Source organism: Netta rufina, assembly GCF_964035555.1.
Source record: "Netta rufina genome assembly, chromosome: 1".
NCBI classification, from domain to species: Eukaryota; Metazoa; Chordata; class Aves; order Anseriformes; family Anatidae; genus Netta; species Netta rufina.
Genome location: NC_140123.1, coordinates 11,887,021 through 11,911,602, shown reverse-complemented (window position 1 = coordinate 11,911,602; position 24,582 = coordinate 11,887,021). Strand labels below are relative to the sequence as shown.

The 24,582-nt window shown below is 50.4% G+C and overlaps 1 protein-coding gene across 4 annotated transcripts in view; it reads right to left on the bottom strand.

Moving 5' to 3' along the window:
• Positions 1-24,582, bottom strand: part of AMOTL1 (angiomotin like 1) — a 72,842-nt gene that overhangs the window by 22,776 nt on the left and 25,484 nt on the right. For 3 of the 4 annotated variants that reach the window (XM_084303035.1, XM_084303033.1, XM_084303034.1), the window contains 5 exons: positions 20,996-21,142; positions 17,872-18,769; positions 7,493-7,751; positions 1,735-1,879; positions 784-873 (listed from right to left, as the gene is read on the bottom strand). In XM_084303035.1, coding sequence (XP_084159161.1) covers positions 784-873; positions 1,735-1,879; positions 7,493-7,751; positions 17,872-18,769; positions 20,996-21,142 — 1,539 coding nt within the window. Of the gene's footprint in view, positions 1-783; positions 874-1,734; positions 1,880-7,492; positions 7,752-17,871; positions 18,770-20,995; positions 21,143-24,582 lie in introns of those variants that run through there. The other variant, XM_084303036.1, reaches the window with a different exon arrangement.

Sequence of the window (24,582 nt, the reverse complement as noted above, 5' to 3'; positions counted from 1 at the left end):
AACCACTTGCAGGTGGAGCTCATCTTCCAAGAAAGCTCTCGGTGCGATAAATAAAACAGAAGAAATCAGCTGGATGCAGGGTTTTGCTTTAGTGGGATTTGAGCCCACAAGGTAGTGCACAGCTCCTGGGTGGTCAAAGCCCTTCTGGAAGCATACTGAAGATGCTCGGGATACACAAGAGGCTGTCACACAGCATCCAGCTGCTCGCGTTTCGGTTTGCCTGGTCACGTGCAGCCACCAGCACATGGTGGGGAAATGCTGTAGTGCTGTGCTCCGTCATTATGGGAGCCTAAAATTGGATGGGAAGGGGAGTTTTGCATAGCAGTAGAAACTGTAATTTTTTTGTCTCAGCAGTCCTCTGTGAAAACGAAGGTCCAGCTCTTCTTTGCCTCTTGCTCATCAACTCATGGCACTGACAAATCATCAGAGGCTGCTCTAGACTTTTCCCAGCCAAGAGAAGAATTTGGCCTCTCTAAAAAACATGTATTTTGAGAGATGATCCCTGCAAGCAACACTTAGCAATTTCAGACAAATATTTATAAAAAAATGAGCTAAGCTGTGTTACCATTAACTCCCACTGCCTGTTTCTGGTGCTCAGAGAAAAGAACAGTCTAAACAATCCAGTTTGCAGCTTAAATAAGAGTGTATTATGAATTAGCTGAGGAGAACCAAGCCATAAGGACAATAAAATTAATAGCAAAGCGTTCGCCTCCACTCCCGTACATATATGTGTGTGTGCATATATATATAGGCACCTTGGAAACAGATTAACACAGAACTCACTCTGAGTGACATAAAGGCCCTCTGTGGACTTATCCTCGTGCCCATCGAAGTCTCTGCTGGCTAGCTGCCTGTTGGCTGTCTCCAGTCGTTCTGCAAAAAACAGGAAATACTTTAAGTATAAATATATGTATATAAAATTGTAGGCCAACCAAGAAAATAAGACGTGTGCCAGCAGCGCAGTATAAATAGACTCTGAAGGAGGGCATTTAAATGGAGGCTGACACATACATAAAAGATGAGACCTTTGACCTCTTCCATGAAGCTGTGTCATTCAGATTTCCAGAAGGTAGAGGAAAAACCTCTGCCATCTGCAGCTAACGTGCCCAAGCAGTTCATTTCTCATGCTGTCCGAAATGTGCAATGCACTTGCAGTCTGCCTTTACCCAGCTCTGCAAGGTGATGGATGCCTTCCCATGGCAGAGTGCAGCCCCTGGTGCTGCCAGATGCGCTGGGGCAAGGCAGCCTCCACCCTAGTGTCACTGATCCTTGGGACTTTCATGGGAAAGGAGCAGCTTCTGCAGCCAGGGATGATTTCCCCTGGGAAGGGCGGCTGTCAGAGGGATGGGACTCCCCTGCCACTAGCCTGCAGGGACACTGTGGGCAGTTTCCCACTGCCACCTGCCTTTGGGTGTGCTCCCCACCATCACCAAAAAGAGCAGCCAGCCCCCTCGCCTCCTCTTAAAAGTAGGAGGCTGCTTGCAGAGAGCATCTCACTGCATGAAAAGGTACCAACGTGCCCCATCAGGCACCTGGACAGCCAGCAGTTACTCCTCCATTATTTATTACTCCTCCATCCTTGTCTTATGCCAGTGAGCAGGGCCTGATTTCTCAAGAAGGTTATCTAAAACGGGTGAAATTAATCCTCTAAAGCCTGCTGCTCTGGAGCTTGTGAAAAGTGAAACTCGTGTCAGCTGTGGAAAACAAACAAAGAAACATGCAAACTTAACATACCACGGAGATCCCTGTTGAAATCGTGAAGTCTCCTAATTTCTCCTTCCAGTTTGTTTCTCATCGCTTTGTCCAGAGACTCCCTTTTAGTGGTGGTCTTGACCAGGCCCTCATAAGCTTCTGAAATCCTCTGAATCTCTATTTCAAACTGAAAGGAGAGAGAGCTCCCATGAAAGCCTAGCAGGGAAGTGTCCCACCTGGCATTCACACAGAGCGTTGCGATGGGGCACGGGTGCTGGGGCAATGCCTGTGCCCAGTGTCATACCTGGTTCTAAAATGAGAAGTTCTGCACACCACCAGGAACGTTATAGCCTTGACTCTAACCTCATTTCAGCTTTAAACCATCGCAGTTCACTCCTTTCTTCCCTTGACTGCAAACTGCTCTACACAAGAACAAGTTCTCTATAACAGGCCAAAACAATTCTGGGGGGTGTTCAATCTTCCTAACATCATCTCCTTGAAACCTGGCAAGCTTGCAACTTAAAACCTGAATCCAGAAGACTGACAGGAAGACAGTCCCAGGCAGGCTTTTGTTGTTCAGGTCATTCAGATCCAGCTCTTTTAATTAGCTGATTTCACGTCGGGTGTTACAGCTTGGCTAAATCACTGCTGAAGGAATGATCAGCACCAAGGTGGGAATCTGCTCCTGCATGCCTGGCTCTCGTGTTTGTGGAGAAAAGCTCGATAATGTGCATGGGCTGGAAAACCAGGAGATATATATAGCCTCCCACATACCTTTCTAAATCTGGTGCTTTCTGAGCCTCTTGAGTCACGGGTGGGACGGATTCGTGATTTGTGAAGCCAGGGTGCGAGCCCACCTCCACTCGTTGTGGAGGCAGGTCCCTCTCCAGGGCTCATGAAGCTTTAGGTTTAATTTGTCAGCTGCAGTGCTTGCAGAATACAAGCTCCAGGACCAGGGATGCTGGAGCAGTCACCTCTGCCATTCGTACAATTGTTTCAGCTAACAATTCCCCACGGCTCCAAGACACGGATGACATGTTGAACCAGCTGTATGCCATGCTATGGCACTTTCTTGGGTGAAATACAAATGATTATTCTGACTTCCCTTTTTTTTTTTTTTAATTTTTTTTTTCAAAGCAGGACCCGCAGGAAGCCCTGTTATATTTTAGCTAATCACTCCTGGAAATGTGGGTCCCCAGGCTGCTGAGACACAGCCAGACACCAAGAGGGTTCCCACCATGGGGACAGCACGCTCAGAGAACACTGCATAAATCCTAACTGCATTGCAGCAAAGTGTATGCAAAGATTTGTTTTATACTTCCCTGCACTCAGAATGCTTGGCAATGAATTTACTTCCCACAAACAGGAAATCAGTATTAAAAATATCATGCACTGGAGAATCTTGGTTTAAAATTCATCCTGAACATTACTGTTGTTCGAAAACACACAATAGGTTTTCTTTTTCATAGAACCACAGCATGGTTTGGGTTGGAAGGGACCTTAAAGCCCACCCAGCTCCACCCCCTGCCATGGGCAGGGACACCTCCCACCAGACCAGGTTGCCCAAAGCCCCATCCAGCCTGGCCTTGAGCACCTCCAGGGATGGGGCATCCACAGCTTCTCTGGGCAGCCTGTGCCATAAGGAATTTCCTCCTTATATCTAATCTAAACCTCCCCTCTTTTAGTTTAAAGCCATTCCCTGTTGTTCTATCACTGCCTGATAAAGAGCCCCTCCTCAGTTCCTCTCCCGAGCTGTTACGTGTATTTTTCCTCATACACAGAACAACGCAAGCTCATACAAAGCCTCATCCAAATGTATGACATATTTCATGAGAAAACCCATTTAGTGTGAATTTTGCAGAATCAGAGCATACCAATTAGTTACTCAAGTAACAGCACGGTTGCAGTCACTTGATCCTCTTATGGCTTTTTCTTTCTTTTTTTCCTTTAACGTGACCTCCGCTAGCAGAAGTTCTCTTCCTGTAAGTAGCAGAGGCTGTATTCAAGCTACCTTGCTCCTTTGACCATTTACACACACTGAGTTTCTCTAACGCTCCCCTTGAAAGGAAGGTTTGGCTCAGCAAAAATCGTCTTTAGGGCACTTTCCTGAACCCTTAACTACAGGATCCTGGCCAAACATCATGCTCAGGAGGTGTCCCAACACCCTCCTGCACCTCCCTTCTCCCGCTGAGCTGTTTCTGCAGGAGATGCCTGCAGATGCTGCAGGAAAATTAAGAACTTCCATCAGTGATGAACAAAATTAAAGGAGGGCAGAACAGCAAGAAATTATGCTGATCCTTCTCAGGAGCTCTGGGATTTCCTTTCCCTTCTTCTGCTGGTGGAAAAGAACGATTCAGCCTCCTCTCTCCCTGGTAGCATCTCGAGCTGACCTACTCAAACAGCCCCCACAAAACAGCACGGGAAAGAGCCAGCCCAGCCCAGCAATTAAACTCCAGCAAGGTAACATTGCCCAACAAAAATACAACGGCAAAAAACCATAATGCTCTACTTTAGCAAAAAAAAAAATAATTAAAACATGCCCTTCCCTCCCAGTTCTCTTTTAGATAAGAAAACCAGACAACACATCAGACAGCACAGGGATTAATCGCTGCCTTGTACCTCTCTGCACAATGTCTGTTCAGACATGACGTAGAATTTGACAGCCCTCCGGGCTGATCCGTTCAGAGGAATGCCCACGGGAGCAATCTGCGTCAGGCTGATTTTCCCTCTCTAATTTCTTCTCCTAATTCTGTTATGGGAATACAGAAGAGCAGGGAGGGTTGCCCTACCTATAATAACCTCGTTACACGCAGATGAGAAAGGAGTACTTCTCACGACCCTTCCACTTCCAACAGCAGGGAAGAGTTTCCACACCCAGCGCAAGGAATTTAACTCACTGTTAGGTTTTTAGGGGTGGCATTCAGCTCAGGCGGTGGGAACACAGGAGGACCTGCCCCGTCCATGTGTTCAAACATGAAAAAAAAAGCAGGGCAGAAATGATAACATGCATTAAGATTTTGGTTCAGGAAATTTTCCTGAAGCAAGAATGCACTCGAGCATGTGTTTTGCTTTAAGAGTCTGCTTGCATTCCCCTGAAGTCAATGGGATTCGAGTCCACGCTCTGTTGACTGAAGTGAGACTTCAGCCCCGTGCCTGAATACCTTTCTGTTGGTGTCTGATGCAATCGACTCGCAGGGCATCCAAGATAAAGAGAGAGCCGTTCCTAAGAGTGTGAAAGGAAAACTGAACATTTTTAGGGCATCATACCTCTTACTGAACAACATAGCTTTTGTAGAATTATTAACTGGAATCCTTACTTTTGCCCACAAAGGCCACGGGGAAGTCAGCCTTAAAAACCTTACAGCCATCTTCCCCAATAATGCTCCTGCAGAAATTTCCTGGCTAAGTTTAGGAGATTTTGTGAATCCAACACAGAGGAGGAGGCTGCAAAGATGAGGGTAGCTACAGCACAACAGGTCTTCTTTCTAACCTTTTTGAACCTTCTGGTCACAGACTTTCCCAAAGCTGAGGCTGGGACATGGTCTCTCAGAGCTGCCTCTCCTCCTGTGAAAGGTGGCTCCAACAACACCCTGACAAAACAGCATGGGAAAACTGAGCTGCTCTTGAGACTCCTAAATTCAGAGAGAAAAGACCTGAAGCCTAGGCCCACTGTGGTGGGAAGTCATAAAATGACTTCCTGAGGATGCCTTCCACTCAGATCACGGATAAAGGGGTTGCACAGGACTGGCCTTAAAATTGAGCCCTGGGGACACCCCTAGTGACTGGCCATGAGGCAGGACCATATTGCCATGCCTGATTAACTGCTTTGTTCTTTGACTGCCTTCCACCAGCACCCAGGATAACTGTTTCCATAACTTTTCCACACTGAGGTTAAGCTAACAGGTCTGTAGTCTCCTGGGTCTTCTCTTACACCTCTTTTGTAGATGCCTACAACATTGGCCAGCTTCCAGTCAGCAGGGACCTGCCTGGGCTCCCAAGACCTTTGGTAAAGGTCCAGCTACAACGTCTGCTAACTCCTTCAATAGGCTGGGGTGAATCCCATCCGGCCCCATGGACTCATGAACATTCAGCTGATACAACTGACTATTTTGGTGACCACACATGGGTAGACTCTGCTCCTCCAGTCACGATCCTCCAACTCAGAGGACAAGGCAACCCAAGATCTATCATCAATATTAAAAACTGAGGCAAAAAAAAAGAAATTTCTCCACCTTTTCCTCACCCTTACTTCTTAGGTGACCATCTTCATCAAGTATCTGTCCAATGTTTTCCTTAGGCCTCTTCTTGCTGTTGACATACTTGAAAAAGCCTTTTTGTTGTCGGACACCACAGTGGCCAGTGTCAACTCAAGCTGAGCTTTGGCTTTTATGTTATCTCCCTACAAATGTGAACCGTAGCCCTGTACTCTCTGCATGAAGCCTGACTTTGCTTCCAGAGTTCATATACTTTCTTTCACTTACCAAGTTCCAGGAGAAGTTCCCTGTTCAGCCAAGCCAGCCTTCTGCCCCTCTTGCTTGACTTGAGGCAGAGTGGGATCGCCTGCTCCTGGGCTTTTAAAATATGGCTTTTGAAAAGCAACCAGGAACTTTTGAAAAGATTTCCAGGCATGGACTCCTAAACCTTCTACAGCAGATTCCCAGGGGACACTGCTAACTAGCTCCCTGAGAAGCTTAAAGTTTGCTCTCCTACAATCCAGGGTGCTAACTTCACTGACCTTTTTTCTTATTACATCAAACGTTTTGAACTCAACTATTTCATGATAGCTGTGGCAGAACAGCCACCTGTTGTCATATCTCCCACAGGGTCTTCTCTGTTCCCAACCAGCAGGTCCAGGAGGGCACCTTTCCTCTTTGGCTCACTAAGTTGTGACAGAAATTACCTTCAACGTGCTCTAGCACTTCCCCAGACTTCTTGCAGTAGCTTACGTGTTGTATTTCCAGTTTATATAAATAACTCACACAGCCTGGGCCCTTGGGACCCAAAGCCTGCAGACCTGAGGAACATCTGCACTGACTTCAGTGAGCTCCCAGCATCTCTCTTGTTTAATTTCCCCTTCTCTTTCCTTGTCACTGCAGGCCATGAATGAGGCATCATCCTTCTCCAGTGAAAATATGCAGTGTGCATACAGAAAAAGGGGGAACAGAATCTCTGCAAACACGTTTTTGAGTAAAATCTTTACCACATAGTTCATTCAGCTATGGGGGCAGTGCTTTTTGAACCAAGATGTCCAAACATGTGTCTAAGATCACTTTTTAGAAACTCAGAGCAGTCACTGAAGACCTCTGTGACAACCATGTTGTCCAAACCTCGTCATTTTGGTTGTTCAACCCCGTTGTTCAAATCACATCAACCCCACTGCCAGCCTTTATGGTTCCAGAGGGACATGACAGAGGATTGTGTTGAATAAGACAGCTCAGGACAGAAGTGGCCAAGCTCTTCAGCTGCTCCTCACGTGCAGCCCTGCTGTCTGTGCAGGACTTGGCTGCCCTGGGAGCAGACCCTGCCTGCACAGGGCTTCTGGGGCATGTTCACGAGAAGCTGGCACTGATGGGTGGATGGGGAAAGTTTCCATTTGAAGGACACTCGATGGGCTGCCCCATTAAATGCAGAGGGACCTTGGGGCACGGGATTACACTTTTGGGAGACCACCACGGAGAGGCGATGGTCAGACATGACCCATTGATACATCCCCATTGCAGACATGACTGCGAACATCTTGAGGGACCCGAATGCACCGGGGAGCACGGAGCCCAGACCCCATCCCCACCTCTCCACGTACCTTCTGCAGCTTGTCGGCCTTCTCGTAGTACCCCTCCAGCTCCTGCCGCAGCACGTGGTTCTCCTCGGAGAGCATCTCCACCATCTGCTGCGCCCGCTCCACGATGGCGAAGGCGTCGGGCGTCAGCTGCGGGCCCGGCGGCTGGCCAGGAGCTCCCAAGGAGCCCGGGAGCAGGGGGCCGGCGGCGGAGGAGGCCTGCGAGGACATGGGGCTGTGCTGCTGGGCCGGCGGCGCTGGGAAGGGCGGCTGGCATTGCCGGCTGCAGGGAAGCACAGGCAGGGGAGGCGTCAGAGCCGCACGGCCTCAAAACGCACGCGGGGGCCTCCGCGTGGTTTATTCAGCGGGTTGTGGCCGTACGGGTGTGATTCCGGCCCTCGGTCACTCCTAAATACGGGGAAATTGTCTCGCCGCCGGCTCCTGACAGTGATGTATACATCTGGCACGGCGGGATAAAGGCAGCATTGAGTGCAAAGCGGCATTTTGGCCTAGGTGCACAGCTAATATTTCAGCTCGGGCGGCCTCTCCCTGCCCCCAGCTCACCGCAAACCCCACCGCAGAGCGGCTTAAGCTGACGGATGGGACAGCAGCACAAGGGACACGTTACTCACCCTTCCAAACCCGAGCCGAGGGGCTGAGCGGCCAAATTCGGCCCCACCTGAAGTCCATCAACCAAGCATTTTCCAAAAAGTGCGTTTTAGCTTAGCGGCCAGCCATCAGGCTTGCTGCAGCCCCCGCACAAGGCAGGGGATCTGGCAAATGGATGCATTTACGCCGTTTGGCCTCGCAGATCCATGAATGCTGTTTTTCAGGCAGACAATTTTGTGCTAAATGAATACATAATAAACATGATGGCTTGTCTACACGGCTCCTCAAAGTGGGGTTTTCAAAGGCTCTTAGCGCTGGCCTAATTCTACTGCCGACAATAACAACCTGTCACTGCCTGCCGTGGTGGAAGAACAAGAGGAAAAGCCAACAGGCTTTTGAAAAACCTGCCTGGCTTTTTTGAAAGTTTTTTTGAAAGTTTTTTTGAAAACCTGGGCTGAGCTCATAGCGATTGGAGAGGATGCCCCGGCAGCTCTTTTCCCTGCACCCACTGCAGAGCTTTGCAGCGGTGCTTGATGCTGCCTGAGCCTGGAGGGGACACAGCAGGGGGAGCACACCGTGTGGGCTTGTGTGCTTGCATTTGTCACCGGCCCCAGTGCCAGAAAGGAAAGGAGTGTGCGGAGCCCTTCCCACGCTGACTTCCTGGCTGCTGCAGCTGCATGCAGCGGCCTTCTGACGGTGCTCGGCAAAGCCCCGGCTGCAAAAGGAAGCAAGCCTCAACTTCCCCTGAAATGTCCTCAAAGCGAGGGGTCCGAGGCGGCTGCAGAGCTCCTGGGCACTGGTGCTAGGTTAAGACATTGGTCCCTGCTCACCCTCCTTTGACTCCATCCTTTGTGTACCCTGCTGGCAATGCTTTGGACCACGTAACACAGCCCAGAAGACCACCAGCCTTCTTAGTGCCAAGGACACGTTGATGGCTCATGTTCAGCTCGGCGTCTACCAGACTCCCCAGGTCCTTTTCTGCAGAGCTGGGTGGTCCCCAGCACGTGCTGGCACCCTAAGGCACAGATTTTGGTGCTGCCATCACTGCTGGGGACCATAACGTAGGGACAGGGCCTGCCAGAGACAGGCAGGGACTTCTCCTCCAAAGGAGCTGGATCTACAGAAGAATACATGTAATTGCTTGTGGCCAAAGTACCCGTGTGGAAACAGACCCGCAGATGGGCAACAGATCAGCATCTGATTCGGGTGCTGATTGCTGGGAGCATTTTAATCCATTTTCCCCACAAACTCAGACTGCTCAGAGCACGGGAGGCTGAGACAGCGCTGAGGCCACCAGGAAGACGCAGCCCAGCACAGCAGCCATGAGGACCGTGTCAGTGCCGCTGCTTGGCTCCACTCCCCTTTGTATTCGCAGGTTTGCAACTGGGGAGCTCAAAGGATTCATCTCCCCATTGTTTTGCTTGAAAATGCAAAACCCCTTGCAGTGGAGCAAGGGATGTCACTTGCGATGCAAGAGGTGCTCCACATGTGTGCAGAGGCAGCCAAGCACACTGCATCTCCTCGGCGCAGCTGGCAGCCAGCCTGCACTTACCTGTTGTACCACCACAAATAGCTCAGCTAAACGTGAGCGAGTGTGTCCTAAAATAAATATAAAACAAAAGACACGGGTATATTTTATGCGGGTTAAAGCCCTGCTGTCTGGACGCAGTTATGCTGCCCCAAAGACACCCATTTCCTACAGATACGGGTTTTCTCACTTCTTTCTGGGAACAGCTTTGAACAATATAACACATTTCTAAATTGATCTCTGAAACTAAACCGGGGGAGATGAAGCACTTTCTCATTTTCAACATAAAGCAGTGCAATCTCCTGTTGTAGATACACCCTTCGAATGCTTGCAGGAACTCTTGACACTGTACTTTTGGAAAATCTCGTTCTCCCATCAGTTTGACCTTTTCACATGTTTCAATCTGTTTTGCTTTATACTAAAGAGGGAGGAGAGGTGCCCAGCATCTCCTTTTTCTTGAATTGTGAATTGTCCATCGAGCTACTAAAGACTTACACACTGTAGCAGCAGCTGGGCACCAGCATCCTTATAGCTGGGGCCACAGGAGAGATTCTCCAAAGCATTTCCAACTCAGACACAGAACCAGCACAAATGCCACTGCTCCTTTTGAAGCACAGCAGTTCAATGGGTATTAACTGTTTCTGACATTCACAGGACCACAGAATGGTTTGGGTTGGAAGGGACCTGAAATACCACACATTTCCACCCCCCTGCCATGGGCAGGGACACCTCCCACCACACCAAGTTGCCCAAAGCCCCATCCAGCCTGGCCTTGAGCACCTCCAGGAATGGGGCATCCACAGCTTCTCTGGGCAGCCTGGGACAGGGCCTCACCACCCTCTGAGTGAAGAATTTCCTCCTTATATTTAATCTACATCTCCCTGGCTCATGCCAAGCTTTCTGTCCACCAGAACCCCCAAGTCCTCCTAATCTTTTTAAAAACAGGATGTTTCCCTTTTTCCAGTCACCAGGGACTTCAACTGACTGCCAGGGCTTTTTAAATATGATGGAGACTCTTGGCACCTCCATCAGCCACTTCCCTCAGGGCTCTGGGATGCACGGCATCAGGCCCCACAGACCTGGACCTGTTCTGTTTTATCAGTGGGAAGGATTTTGTTCCCCCAGCCCTCATCCACAGGTTCAGAGATTTGAGAGGTGTGGGAAGCCTGACTATCAGCGAATATGGAGGCAAAGAAGTCATTGAGTACCTCAGCCTTCTCCATGTCTGTTGCTACCAGTTCTCCCTTCTCATCCATCAGAGGGGGCACACTCTCCTCGGCCTTTCTTTTCTGGCCAATGTACCCAAAGAATCCCTTCCTGTTATTCCTTATCCCTTGCCAAGCTCTGTTCCATCTGTGCCTTGACTTTCCTGATCCCATCCCTGCACATCCAAACAGCATCTTCAGTTCTCTTCCCAGGCCACGTGTCTCTGCTTCCTCTGCCTGTGCGTTTCCTTCTTGTGCCTCCATCTCACCAGCAGGTCCTTGCTCAGCCTGGTTGTCTGCCCTCCCTGCCCGCCTTCTTATCATGGGGATGGAGATAAAATAATCATTTAATCTGTCCCAATTTAATTATGACTTAGCCAACTGTAAAATCTCTGGCTGTATATATCCCATCAAATCAACACAGCGAGTCACGTTAACAGATCAACATCTGTAGGAACACAAAAATTAAAACATCGGCTTTGTTCACATCCAAGCTCTCGTGGAAAAACTCCAAAGAAACAAAGCAATCAGGATTATCCTGAGCTCCTTTGGACTTAGTAAAGAATGACATTCTCCGAATGTTTCTACCGTATTTTAAACATTGATCTTACTCTGCCTTAGAGCAGGTTAAAATCTTCCAGCCCATCACATTTTCGTCAAAAATTGTCCTTCTTAAAAGCATGCAACTGTGGAACATCGTGAGTTCTGAGTATTTCTGCGACACTACTGCAGCATTTGTACTAAAAACATGTATTTTTGTTGATATGATTCTAGAAATAGGGCTCCCATAGACTTCTGCGATGCAATACTAGAAATGAAAAAATGCAGGAAATAAGAGAGAAACACAGATATAGAGAGAGCTTTTCAAGGGCTATCACGCTAGGCTCACTATTCTGCACTCTTAGATGATATATGGATTGCAGTATATAAAACCTGCCATAGATAACTTGCAGTACACTGTCTTCAGCAGAATACTTGGCCATGGATCTCACTTTCGTAAGAAATCCCACAGAATTCAGCACGGCCATCCACAACCCTAAATTCAGGCACGGTCTCAATACACCTGTTGGACTGGAGCCCCTGGGAGAAAGAATAATCAACACCGAGGAATATCGAGGGCAATCTGCAGCTGTATGTAGGAATAGGAAACCAATTAATGATGAAGCCTACTTGCCATTGACTACCAGGAAATTGTAACTACAGAAGAGCTCTTGCTCGATGAAGCAGGGCAGCATTAAGAAGCAATGAAACTAAAATCCCTGTAAATATTCTGGAAAGTCCACCTGTGCACGGTGCAGGTACATCTCGGCTCTCTGTGCAGGGACAGAGAGCAGCCAGCTGAGTAAGGACTTTGGTTGCAACATACCACGACATTTACATTCATAATTAAAATGCCCTCCTCTAATCTCTTTAGCTTATCTTTCTCTGAATGCTTTGCCTTCCTCTGCCTCCGGGGCAGCCTGGCCTGTTTTATCTCCCAAAGGACTTCATCTCAGCTTCACGTGTCTGCTGGGGATGCTGTACCTGAGTCAGCGAAGAGAAACCGGCATCACTGGGGTGAAGGTCTTTGCCTGAAGTTTCTGCCTTACAATGAGAGTAGAAAGTGCAATAAAGCTGCTTGTTTCTGCCCAGCGACTGAGAACCTTGAGCCTGGATGCTAATTTCAGAGCCAGGCGTCCCCCTGAGTTCCAGCACGATTTCTGCAGCATGAAGCAGCCTTTAAATGCAGTTCTTTGTATCTGTGGGTAACATGGAAGAATCGGTGATCCTAACATGTGGGAAAAGGGCACGGTTACAGAGAAGCCAGTAAGCCCAGTCTGCAGGTCATGGTGCAAGGAAACACAGTTATATGCCCGTTATTAAATGCTGATACAGCCAGAAATGGGAGAAGTCTTTCAGTAGCCAAGACATAGCCCTCGTAGAATTCCCTGTTTTATGGGAAGAGCAACAGCCTAAGCACCTTGCAGACACAAAGGTGCATTTCAAACCCATTTTTGCACACCTGGACTCACCCCTCCAGAATTCACCATTTTGTTAGTGATGTTTATTAATGCTGGCTGGACTTGGTCCAACTACTTTGTGGGTGACTACATTACGATTTGCAGGGGGAAATTATCTGAGAAGACACACAGTATTCAACATATACATAGTTAAGAAAGGGAGGGGATATATTCCTTCCCAGGAAGCCACACAGAGAATATTCTTTATAAGGCCAGCTGATATTCAGCAGAGGAAAAGGTGTCCTAGAAGAATCACCTGGGACGATAATATAGAAGGAGAAAGAGAAGTGACACTGGCACCACTGATGCTGCTGGAACAGCTTCATTTTTCTTTTGTTCATTTTAATGAAAGCCAGACCGGGCCGGGAGATGATACAAACCCCTTCTGCAGTGGCTGGTGCCACAACCTCCATCAGCCTCGGGGACGTGATGCAATGCTCCAGCCTTCCTTACGGCCGCCAGCAGCCACGTCAGCTGGCCGTGCTACCTCGCCGAGAAGCATCAGCGCACGTCAGCATGGGTGCCTGACAACGATGCCTGCCCCAGGGACATCCATCAGCCTCCCCGGGGTGTCTCCGGGAGAAAAAGGACCTCCTTGTAGCCCCCCGGCTGGCTGCAGACATGTGGTTGAATGAGTAAATATAGACAGGTTGTCTGAAAACAGCAGCGGTGTGGGGGGGTTAAGGCACAAATAACCAGAGAAGCCGCAGACTGTGCTAGCAGTTAAATATAGGCTTGCAGATCCAGGCCGGGGGGAATTTTCTGAGGCACGTAAAAAACTGGCCTGGCTTTAAAACAGCCTAAATCCACCCTTCGGTTTCGTGCCATCTTTTAACCACACGGATTAAATCAGGTGGCCGCACGGAAGACTTCTGCACGTCGCCCCTTGCCAAGCAGTGGTGTTTGCAGTTCCAGGCCTCCTTCACATCATGTACAGTTTTTATTATTAAATTATACATTTATTACATTACTTATTTATTAAATACTTATTAATTAATCATTCTGGATAAAGGACACTAGGATCTGACTGGGGACACAGGGAGCAACGGGAAGGAGTCACTGCTCACTTTGAGCGATCTGGATCGCTGCTTAAACAGGGAACAGAGAAACAAGATGTACTTGAGCAGCTCCAAAAGTCCCCAAGGAATAAATACAGCAGGCTACAGCAAGGGGTGGGAATCCCTGTCCTGGGACTACCCTCACACGTCTGAACAGGTAACGAGGTGGAAGGCGGGCTCCCACGGTGCCGATGTCTGACATGGAAAGTGTTTATGAGGTCCATAAACAAGGACCATGCAGTTGCATTGCAGAGGTGATGTTACATCTGATTCGCCTTGTGTCTAGTTCAGCTTTCCACAAGGAAAAAGGTTCTTTTTTCTTCCCCTTCTCAACAGTGAAGTAATGAAAGGGCTCCTGGCTCCATCTGTTTAATGCATTAAAGAACTGACAGCATGGGGCTGCTCGCTGTATCTGAGGAAGATATTGCAAAATCCAAACTGGTAACTAGAAAAAACAGGCTGAAACTGAGATGTAAATCTGTGCCAGAGATGGCAGCGAGCGAGTGGAACAAGCCTGTAAAGGCCGTGATGGATTCTCCAGCTGGAGACTGAACCATCAGGACCGAATGTTGTGCAAACTGCAGTTAATTCACTGTGTCCTGCCACCAAATCAGGTTATTTCAAAGCCCTTTTACCTGACAAGCTCCAGGTCTCTGAATATGCACCTCAGGAATGTTAGCAGGCATCGTTAAGGAATAGCTGTGCTCTAGAAGCTAGCATCTAGGAAAGGAAAAGTTGTTTTATTTTGTTTTTTTTTTAAAGATTATTACACCTGGCCAGCTTCAAGCATTCACGAGTTGTGAGTCAGGGCCTGAGGCACCACGCAGCTGACTGAAAAATACACGTATTTAACAACAAGAATAAATATCGCGTCTTTTTTATTTGCCTTCTGTCTTTTTGGATTTTTAAGCTTCAGGTTTCAAGCTCTGCTCTACAATCGTGATGTCCATGAGGTAGAGATCACTGAGCCTAATTTATGTAAATACACTGATTAGTGCAGTATCATATAACTGTAAGAGGTGTCCGGGATAATACCAAGTATTTTGGTATAGCATAGTTCATTTGGAAGGGATATTCAAAGATCATCTAGTCCAGCTGCACCACTGATATTTGTAGTATCAAATCCTACCTGAACTGGTATTTACAGGAAAGATGTGAGATTTTACCACCATGATTATTAAAGGCAGTCTTCCCTTTCAAAGCCAGCCACATTGGAAAGAAAAAAAAAAAAAGTTCAGCAGCAGCTGCAGTTATTCCATCTCCTTCAACAGCTACCTGCCAACATCTGTGGGTTTCCAGTCGCAGTTCCCTCATCGCACAAAAGAGGAAAAGGGGAATCAGTGACCCTACAGGCCTTTTGCATCTCTGATATCTGTGGGTATTCCCTCCAGACCGATGCAGCTTTGTGCTTCTCTCCTCTCTTTTCAGGAATGCAGAAGCCTTTTGCACAGTCCCTCCTCCCCAGAGGATGCCAGGACGGATGGGCTGGGGAACAGACACCGGCCAGGACAGAGATGAGATGCTGGGCACAGTGAGATTCCCACAGGCAAAGCTCCATTTCCATTAGGTTCCTTCCCAGCCCTCCCACAGAGATGAAAGCTGGAATTTCTCACCTCAGTTCCCCTAATAGAAAAACCAGCATCTCCAGACCCTACCCCTTTTGTCACCCAAACATTCCTGGAGACCAGGGCTGTAAGGAGACCCTGCAGCCCAGGGCGGGCAGATAGGAGCTGGTATACAGCAGGGGAGACAAGAAACCAAACCGAAAACTCCAAAATTAGGAGAGGTGCAAAGACCTCAGGTGCGTACCAGGACACGGAGCAACCCCAAAGAGACCGACCGTGTGCTGGAGGTGAAACAGAGCACACAGAGTGGCAGAATCCCCTCTGCGGGGTGATTTGGGGTCAAACTGTGCTGCCTTACCGGGAACTCAGCAGGACTGGGGATTGAATCAGCATCTCCCAAAAGCCATAAACTCCAACCAGCTCCTTTCATGTGTGGGTGAAGGCAGTGCTGGAGATGTTTGTTAGCACAACCAACAGCTGCTGGAGCCCTGCTCAGGCTTCCTGAGAGCACAGCCTCAACTTGACCCCGCTGCGCTTGAGTTCATGTAGCTGTTTCTTTGCATAAACAGAGATTTTCGCTTAGCTCTTTAAAATATCATTTTGCTCTGAAAAATTACAGGGACTCCACACAGGGAAGGCTGGGAAGCAAAACATCTCACTGGGGCTAGGCCAGCAGCGCTCCCTGCTCGGAGGGATAGCGAAGATCCTACCCTTGTCACAACTTGCAGCATTTACCAAAGCCACGCTCCGAATTCATCCCTGTTCTGAAGCAAAAGCAAAACTTCTCCGAACACTGCCAGTTTGAGCATCCTCTCCCTGGTTTTATGCCCTAAGATCTTCACAAAGGGAGCAGGGGGGAGCTGCACCATCATTTCCCCGCAGCAAAACAAGTGCACGCACCAAGTTACACACCCAGTTAAAACCTCGGGGCATTTTGGGGTCAGTGAAGACCTAATGAAGCAACTCCCTGAACGAAAACCACGTTCACACGAGACACCTCTAGCCGTCCAAATCCAGCGAGGCCGGCAAAACGCTGCCCAACAGGTCAAAGAGCGGGTGGGGTGGCACAGAGGGACGTTTGCATTTAGGGAGAGCAAGAAAAGCAGGTTAACGTGGCGGTGCCGGGGACAGAAGAAGCCATATAACCAGGCAGAAGCCATATAACCCCACGGGCCTGCCTCTGTTTGCAGCCCCGGGCAAGTGAAAGCACCCGGGCGGTGCGGTGCTGGCAGGAGCCACGCGGCTCTCAGCAATCAGCTCACAGGAAATAAACACTCGGGATTATTTTTAATGCGCTTGGAATAAAACCACCCTCACGCAGAGGCCCAGCACGAGGGGCCAAGGACCATAAAAGTCTCATGTAAGCTTTGTTTGGAGGATTTAAGTAGGGCATAAGTGATGTATACACTTTATCTGGCCCTCTTCGTACGGGGAAGAATTTCACCCCGCTGGTGGAAGCATCATCGAGTGATGAGAAAGGTCTGAAACAGAGAGGCCTCTGTCTCAGAAATCAGCCTTGTGCTGATTTTTCCACAGATTTTTCAATTTGGGGTTTCAAAGATCTCAGGGATACTGGGCTCCGGTTATAACCTTTCACATTTTTAGAAAGCAGCCTTTCACTCGCACTCAAGTACAGACCAAACCTCATCTCCAACCTTCTTCTCTCCCACGTGCATCACAAAGCACAAAACCCCAGCTGCTGCTGAGGTACAACACGGCCTTGCATTTCCTCACTAAAATTCAGTGTTACAGCAAGAGCCGGACACCACATCAGCTGGATAGAGATGATTATTTTTTATCATGGAATCAAAGAATGGTTTGGGTTGGAAGGGACACTAAAGCCCATCTAATTCCAACCCCCCTGCCATGGGCAGGGACACCTCCCACCAGCCCAGGTTGCCCAAAGCCCCACCCAGCCTGGCCTTGAGCACCTCCAGGGATGGGGCATCCACAGCTTCTCTGGGCAGCCTGGGCCAGGGCCTCACCACCCTCAGAGTGAAGAATTTCCTCCTAACATCCAACCTAAACCTCCCCTCTTTTAGTTTAAAGCCATTCCGCCCTGCCATTCCCCCTCCCCAACCTTCCTGTAGCCCCCTTTAGGTACTGGCAGGCCGCTGTAAGGTCTCCCTGGAGCCTTCTCTCCTCCAGGCTGAACAGCCCCAGCTCCCTCAGCCTGTTTTTGTAGGAGAGGTGCTCCAGCCCCTTAATCAGCCCTGTGGCTCCAACAGCTCCATATCCTCATGGTGGGGCCCCAGAGCTGAACACAGCACTCCAGGTGGGCTCTCACAGCTTTTTAGGTGAAGAACTACAAGCAGGTCATGAACGGGGAATCCCCCAAGGCAACTTGGCCCAAAACACCCATGGCCACAAGCCACCAGCCCCACTCCCACTGCCCGCCACGTCCCGAACAAGGCGGCGCAGTGCCCCCAAGCCCCTACCTGGTCACCCCGTACTCGGGGGGCGGCTGGTATCGGACAACAGCCACCTCTGTCCGGGCAGGCTGGGGGGCCACATAGGAAGCCTTGAGGACGTCCTGCGCTCCCGCTGGGTGCTGCTCACCGTAGAAGAGCCCGTGCTCAGGCACCTTGCTGCTGGGGGACGCCGCCACTGCCGCCGCCTTGGCTTTGTAGGGGTATTCAGGCGGCGGGCCCCGCGGGTCCATGCCCTTGTTGGGCGCCGGGGTCGCCTTCAGCCCCTTGCTGCCCGCCGGGGCTGGTGGGTGCTGCTTGGCCCCATTCCTCTCCAGCGAGAGCTGCATGATCCTCTCACTCAGCGAGCGCACGTGGCCCTGCTTCAGCTCCTTCAGCGCCTCGTCCTTATGCGCCTGCCCGCTGCCGACCCTGCTCACCGTCGGCCTCCCCTCCGTCCTGGATTTCTGGCCGGAGGCGCCGGCGACATAAAACCCCGGCCCCGTCGGCGGCTGGCCCCGGAAAAATTGGGACTGGGCTTTGGCTTCCTCGTAGGTGGGGAGCTCTTCGCTGCTGTGCGGGGGCTGCGCGGCCCGGGGCTGCTTCTCCATCGCAGCACCGTCCCCCTGGTGCTCCTGCCCCTGCGGTTCCTGCCGCGCCGACGGCTGGACCATTTGTGGGTCCTCTGGCACGAGGTTTTCTGTGGAAGAGAGAGTGCTGGCAGTGCTGTTGGAGGGGCCGGCGCTGCCCGTGGCTTGGTGCTGTATGGCCAGCAGGTTCATGTTCTCGCTGGGGTTGCCATACCTCAGCTGCTCCTGGATCAGGCGCTGCAGGACCGTGCCGGCTGCCACCTCCTCCGAGCCTCGCATCTCCACCTCTGAGCTCCGGAGGAAGTTTGGAGGGTGCAAGGTGCAGAGGGCTTCCTCGGCTAGGTGGGGAGAGAGAGGCAGCGGTTAGTGCTCACCAGCCCGGGGGTTTGCTCAAAGATCGAGGTGCCTGGAACCAGCACCATGCTCTTCACAGGGAGGCCTGGCACCCCTCTGCCCCTCCGAAGCCCCATGGCTGTGATCCTCACCCCCCACCCCAGCTCATCCCTCATTCTGTGCGCAGTGACCCCAAAGAAACACACACTCGTCCCCTCAACACCCTCCCTGTGCCCCACGCTGACCCCAGTCAACAGAGGGACAGGGAAACATGATCTTTTCCAGGACATGAGTTGGGTAAATCCCTCCCTGGAGATGCCTTGCACAGATTAGAGGCAGTCTCCGTGGTAATGCCAAATCAGATGATGCATTTTTGACAGCTGAGGTTTGATGAGACGAATCCCCTCACAAGTGCACTGCTTGCCACAATACAATCTAACACAGAACACATCACATAAAAACTCTAAAATTATGCTGAAAAGAAAAGGGCTCAGAAAGTGTAATTAAAAAGGAATCTGTGCTCTGGCATCTTGTCTTAAATCTGCAACTTCCCCTCTGGCCAACAACGCTATTTCTATGTGAGTCAATACCAGCTTTTGTAATTTTGCTGGGGGAGTACAACGACGATGTTAAGGTCACGGCTGTGATATCAGCATTTTAAACATCACAGATCAAACCACTGTAGCAGAGACTACTGAAGTAAAGCAGAGGAAATAGTGTAATTTTTTCACCCAGTCTCCCAAGCTGCATTTGCATGGGGTAAGGTGTTACTGATGCTGTACCAAAGCTGCACAGCTTGGGGGTTGGTGGCAAATACTGGAGCAGGCTCCAACTCCCTTTTCCAGCTCACCCCTGCTTGTTGTGTGTAGCAGCACAGGCTTCAAAAGCCACAGAAAGTGATATATGCAGTGAAGTTCGTCTGGAGCAAAGCATCTAATGGCATAACCCTTCCTTCCAGGAGCCCAAGGAGGAGTAAAGACCTGCAGGAGGGCTGCCTGCACCCAGAGGGGTGCTCCTGAAAGACTCTGGTGTAGGCAAAAGCAAAAAGAAGCCCTCAGCTCTGCTCACGGTCCTCCCAGTTTCCTAGGCAAGAAGGAGGTGCTGTTGTGAGTTTAGTTTTTGAGGTCATTCTTGGCAACTCTTTTTCTCTATCCTGCTGTTTCCAATTCTCAAAGGAGTTCTGCAGCAGTGCTTGCATTTGTTTTTTTGGCATTCGAAAGTAGTTAAAAAGCAAAACTTTCTCCTGAGGTCTGGTATTTCCCTGAGGTTTCATCAGTTATTGCACATGCTGTGGGATAACTTCTATACAATCCGGATGCCAGAGGGGAAGAGAAGCCTTTGACTCTGAACTGTGAGAATAGGTCATTTCCACTAACATTTTTTTTTTTTGTGGCAAAAGCTTAAACATGATCGTAGGGCTTGAGAGAGAGAGAGAAGATTCCCAGGCTGTTCCACTCCACGCCTGCTCTGCAAAATATATTTCTCTGCTTGCCCTGGGACAGTATTATCTGCCTGTCAGCCTGTCTTGGGGGTGGCAGCCTGGCCACCAGGTTTCTGAGGGTCTGCCAGCTCCCCAGGCTAGTGCTGTAGCCAACAAGAAGCAGGTAGGTGCACAGCCACCTGTCTGCACACCAGCCAAGCATCCACCTACATTTTATGTCCCCACAGTTACAGCAAACCCTTACTGCTCTATTTGCGTTATCACAGCGCACAGAAGTCTTGCCATAATGGACATTTTTGCAGACTTGCAATAAAAACCTCCCTTACGTGCGAGAAAGCTCGCAGTCTGGTTATTAGGCTAGGAGTGAGGGAAGTGGATAAAGCCAACGCCACGCACTCCAGAGAGCTCTTTATCATACACCACGAGGATTTTCTCTCCTTTGCTAGTCACCCGTCGGCATCCTTCTATTCAGGAGATGCACTTTAGGTGACTATTTTTCAGGTCCAGAAGGACTTGGTGGGAAAAAGCTACGGACCTTGGTCCAGCTGTTCAGAGAAGAGCAGCCACGTCCAGAAGGACGAGAGGAAATGTTGCATCTTCCACAAGCACAGGTGACAAACGATTGTGGGTTGTGACACTCATGTCAAAGGCAGCTCTCCTTTGGCGGTGTGAGGATGAGGAGCTGGCCTTCAGCTCTGTAAATATTGCTTGGAAAGGGTCCAAGCTGTTTGGTTTATGCTCAGGGAAAAGCCTGCGATGGGTTCCTGTGGAGGAGTGGCCAGCCACTTACCAGCTTTTTCTTTAGCGCTGACGGCTTCAGCTGTTAGTGGAGGAACTTCATGCCTGCCCGCAAACAGCTGGTGGTCCTGGTAAAGAAAGCCGGCGTCTTCCAGGAGCTGGCCTGGGGTGGTAGGCTTGTAACAAACAGCTGTGGAGCCTGCGAGGAAGAAAGATGGGTTGTCAGGAAATAAACCATGTGCATGACAAAATATAAAGCCACGATTAACGAGAGAAGACCAAAAAAAATATAATCATGAGCGTTGTTAGGTGCTTGAGAAGCCCTGCTGGGGTCACCCAGCCAACCATCTCTGCTGTCCTCACCACCACATCAGCTCTGAGGAATGAGTGGCAGCCACCAAGTCATCAGTGCCATTACGGTGAGGAGGGTGAGGAGGAGGACAGACGGATAGGTGAGGACCCAGCCGCACGTTCAACAGGGCCGCAGCCTGAAAGGCTCAACCGCAAAATCTGCTCGTGTCTAACAGCTCGGGAAGACAGAAAATTACCAAGACAGAAAATTACCAAGACAGAAAATACGGCCAACGCTATCAGGGGAGTTCATAAATCACTCGGGCCAGATGTTCTTAATACGGGACAGTGAGGATGTAGCTGGAGAGCCCCCAGAGCGTGCTCGGCAGGAGCTACACGCCCCAGCTCCGGCATCCCACGGACAGGGGAGGCTGGATCAGTCCCGCAGCAGCAGGCTCTTTGGGCACGCACTGAGGCCATCCAAAATCTGCTCTCAGGTGCCTTTTTCTAGCAGTGCTCGATTTAACGAGCTCACGCAAAACACCTCTTGGCCGTGTCGAGGTGGGGTTGGTGTCTTCCCCTCCCGACCCCTTTCTCCAAGCGCTGCCTCAGCTTCCCAAAGAGGAGGCTCGTTGAGGCCAAGCCTTGGAGCTGAGCATCTCATCCCCCAGCAGGGATATAGCCAAATCCCTCTGCACAATGTTCCCAAACATTTGGGGCCAAGAAATGGCCATTGGCCTCCAGCATTGCCGAGGGAAGTGCTCAGGCAGCAGGCGAAGGCTTTGTGGTGGCACCAGCGGGGCATCTGTCTACCCTGGCAGGGTAGGAAGCCCATGAGCACGGGGACAAGCTTGCAGAAGCAGCTCACATTTTACATCCAAATCATGGCTGATCCCACACCCCTGCACGGAGCAGGGCAGCAGGAGGAGGCAGGATCTAGCCCATGGGTATTTACAGCCACGAAGACGCAGAAATTATTTTCCTCTGAGTGCTGAGGAGAGGAACCAGGCATTTCTGCGAGATGTTGATGAATCCAGCACTTCACCATCCACATTATGCACGGATCTGCGTGGCGGTTTGCTATATTTAGGGAGCAAGGAGGGAAGAGTGCTCACTTGAGTAGATACGAGGCAAATCTGTTCGTCAAAATTAGCACGGGAGACAGCTCCAGCACAAATGCTGATGCTGATAAAAATCTCAGGACCCAGTTTCCAACACTATCCCTGTGATCTGGCGCAGACCATCCCCACAGCCACCCTGCCCTGCTCCCGTACACACACAGCCCTGCCCTGGAATTGGGGGCTCTGCCCGAAACAGAGGAGTTACGAGTCTGGGCTTGGTTTACGAATAAAAGCTGGACCGGGATAAAACAAAACCTGCACACACAAGGAAGAAAAACGGTCCTGAGCATTACAGGCAGCCTAAACCACCAGCCAGGCCTCACCACTCACCAAACAAAGCCTAAAAGAAAGAAACTGCTACCAAAATTTTGCTTCCTTTCTTTTGCCTCCTGCATTTTGAGCCAGCAGACACCCTCGGGTTGCGCCTTCAAGTTTTTCTATGTGCAAAAAAAGCGAATAAAGACCTGGTTTTCTGAAATGGCAGCAGAAATCCTCACCTGGCCACTTGTCTTTGGGGATTGTACCCATGGCAAAGAACACAGGTGGAGGATTGAGAGACTGAGCAACACCAGACGCTTGCTGGGACACCTTGCACAGGCTCCTTCGGTCATAAGAGAGAGCTTCATCCTCAGGGCAGGACTGAGCCCTCCAAACAGGGAGCAGAAGCTCCCCAGCTAAGACCCTGGTGTCAGGCACTGCCCCGAAATTACATGTTTTGGACCAGCCCCCTTCCAGCACAGCTCCGAGCCTCTCTCCCCCATGAGACCTCAGCCTGGCCAATTGCACTGCCATCAGGTTCACCTAAAATGTTGTAAAATGACACCATAAATTAAAGATAAAAGTGAGGGAGCCGCGTCGCATCGCTGAAAGGCGCAGTTTTATGGAAACCCATTCGTTCAGCCAGTCAAAACCTTCCCACAAAGCAGCTCCGCTCCCCGAAAACCTGAACGCTCACCATCCACAAGCGTAAAACTTTAGGAAAAAAATAAAAAAACACAGCTGCAAGTGGGCACCAAGGGACCACCACCCCTCCCAGGACACATCCCCAGGGAAGGGTTTTAGCCCGGAGGATGCACAGACATCACCCTTCCAGCTGCTGCGTTATCCCGGAGCCTCACCACGCGGCCGTGCAATTCATTCGAAGATTCCCAACTATTTCGGTGAATCACTCGCTAAGATTAACGCCAGGGACTCAGCGAGGACCCGCAGATGGAGGAGCGATGCTCGAATACTTCCCGTGTGTGATGTGGTTTCGGTCTGGGTTTGCGTGGGAGCTGAACCAAAACCCCAAAGGAAGCGCGGGGCCGCGATGTTACGGGAAAGCCACGTCTGTAGGGCAACGCCAGCACCTCCCAGCAGCACGTTTCCTCCTCACACCGTATCTGGAGCGGGTGGTGGTCCTCCAGCCTGCCTCTACATCTTCACCCAAACAGCCCAGAGCTGGCAGAACACAACCGGCAGCGTTTCAGAGCCCACATCTGTCCTCCTGCCTCGCAGCCGAGCCAGCAGGGAGTAGAAATGCCTCATTCCACCTTCGAAATGCTTCCTCCGTGGAAGTTTCCCAGGTCAGCAAGAAAGGAAGAGGATTACCCAAGGGCTCTCCAGCCCCAAAAGAGCTCTATGAGCCCCTCCAGCATGGGTATCATCATTTTCCTCTCCAAAAACTGCATCATCCAAGCAAGCACCGAACTACAAAGGCAAATTAAAGGAGATGTGGGTGTCCAAACCCCAACACTGCTGAGGAATAGGGCGAAAATACCCAAATTTAAGGGCAGCTAAGGCAGAACACTCTCCATTTCGCTTCAGCCCGACGCGCTGATTCCCAAACATGTTTCCCCTCAGCAAAAAAAAAAAAAAAAAAAAAAAAAAGCAGCCCAGCGCCGAGCTCGGCAGAGAGCAGAGCAGCCACCCTTGGAAAGCAGCTCCCGGAGCTGGCAGAGGATCAGATGGATGCGGGAAGAGCGGGGCCAAGCCTCCCTGCCTGGATGCTCGCAGATCAGGTGCACGGGCGTGCAGGGGCACACGGGCGGCGGCAGAGCTTTCATCTCGCAGGGATAGGAGTTGTATGAAATTTTAATCACTCACGGGTTGGTTTTTTGTTGTGTTTTTTTTTTTTTTTCTCTCTCCTCTTCCCCATCTTCCCAGGCTCGCACGCTGCGGAGGAGCGGGATGCACGGGGGGGGGTTAACAGCAGCGGGATGTTATCGCACCTGCACCGCCAGGCGGG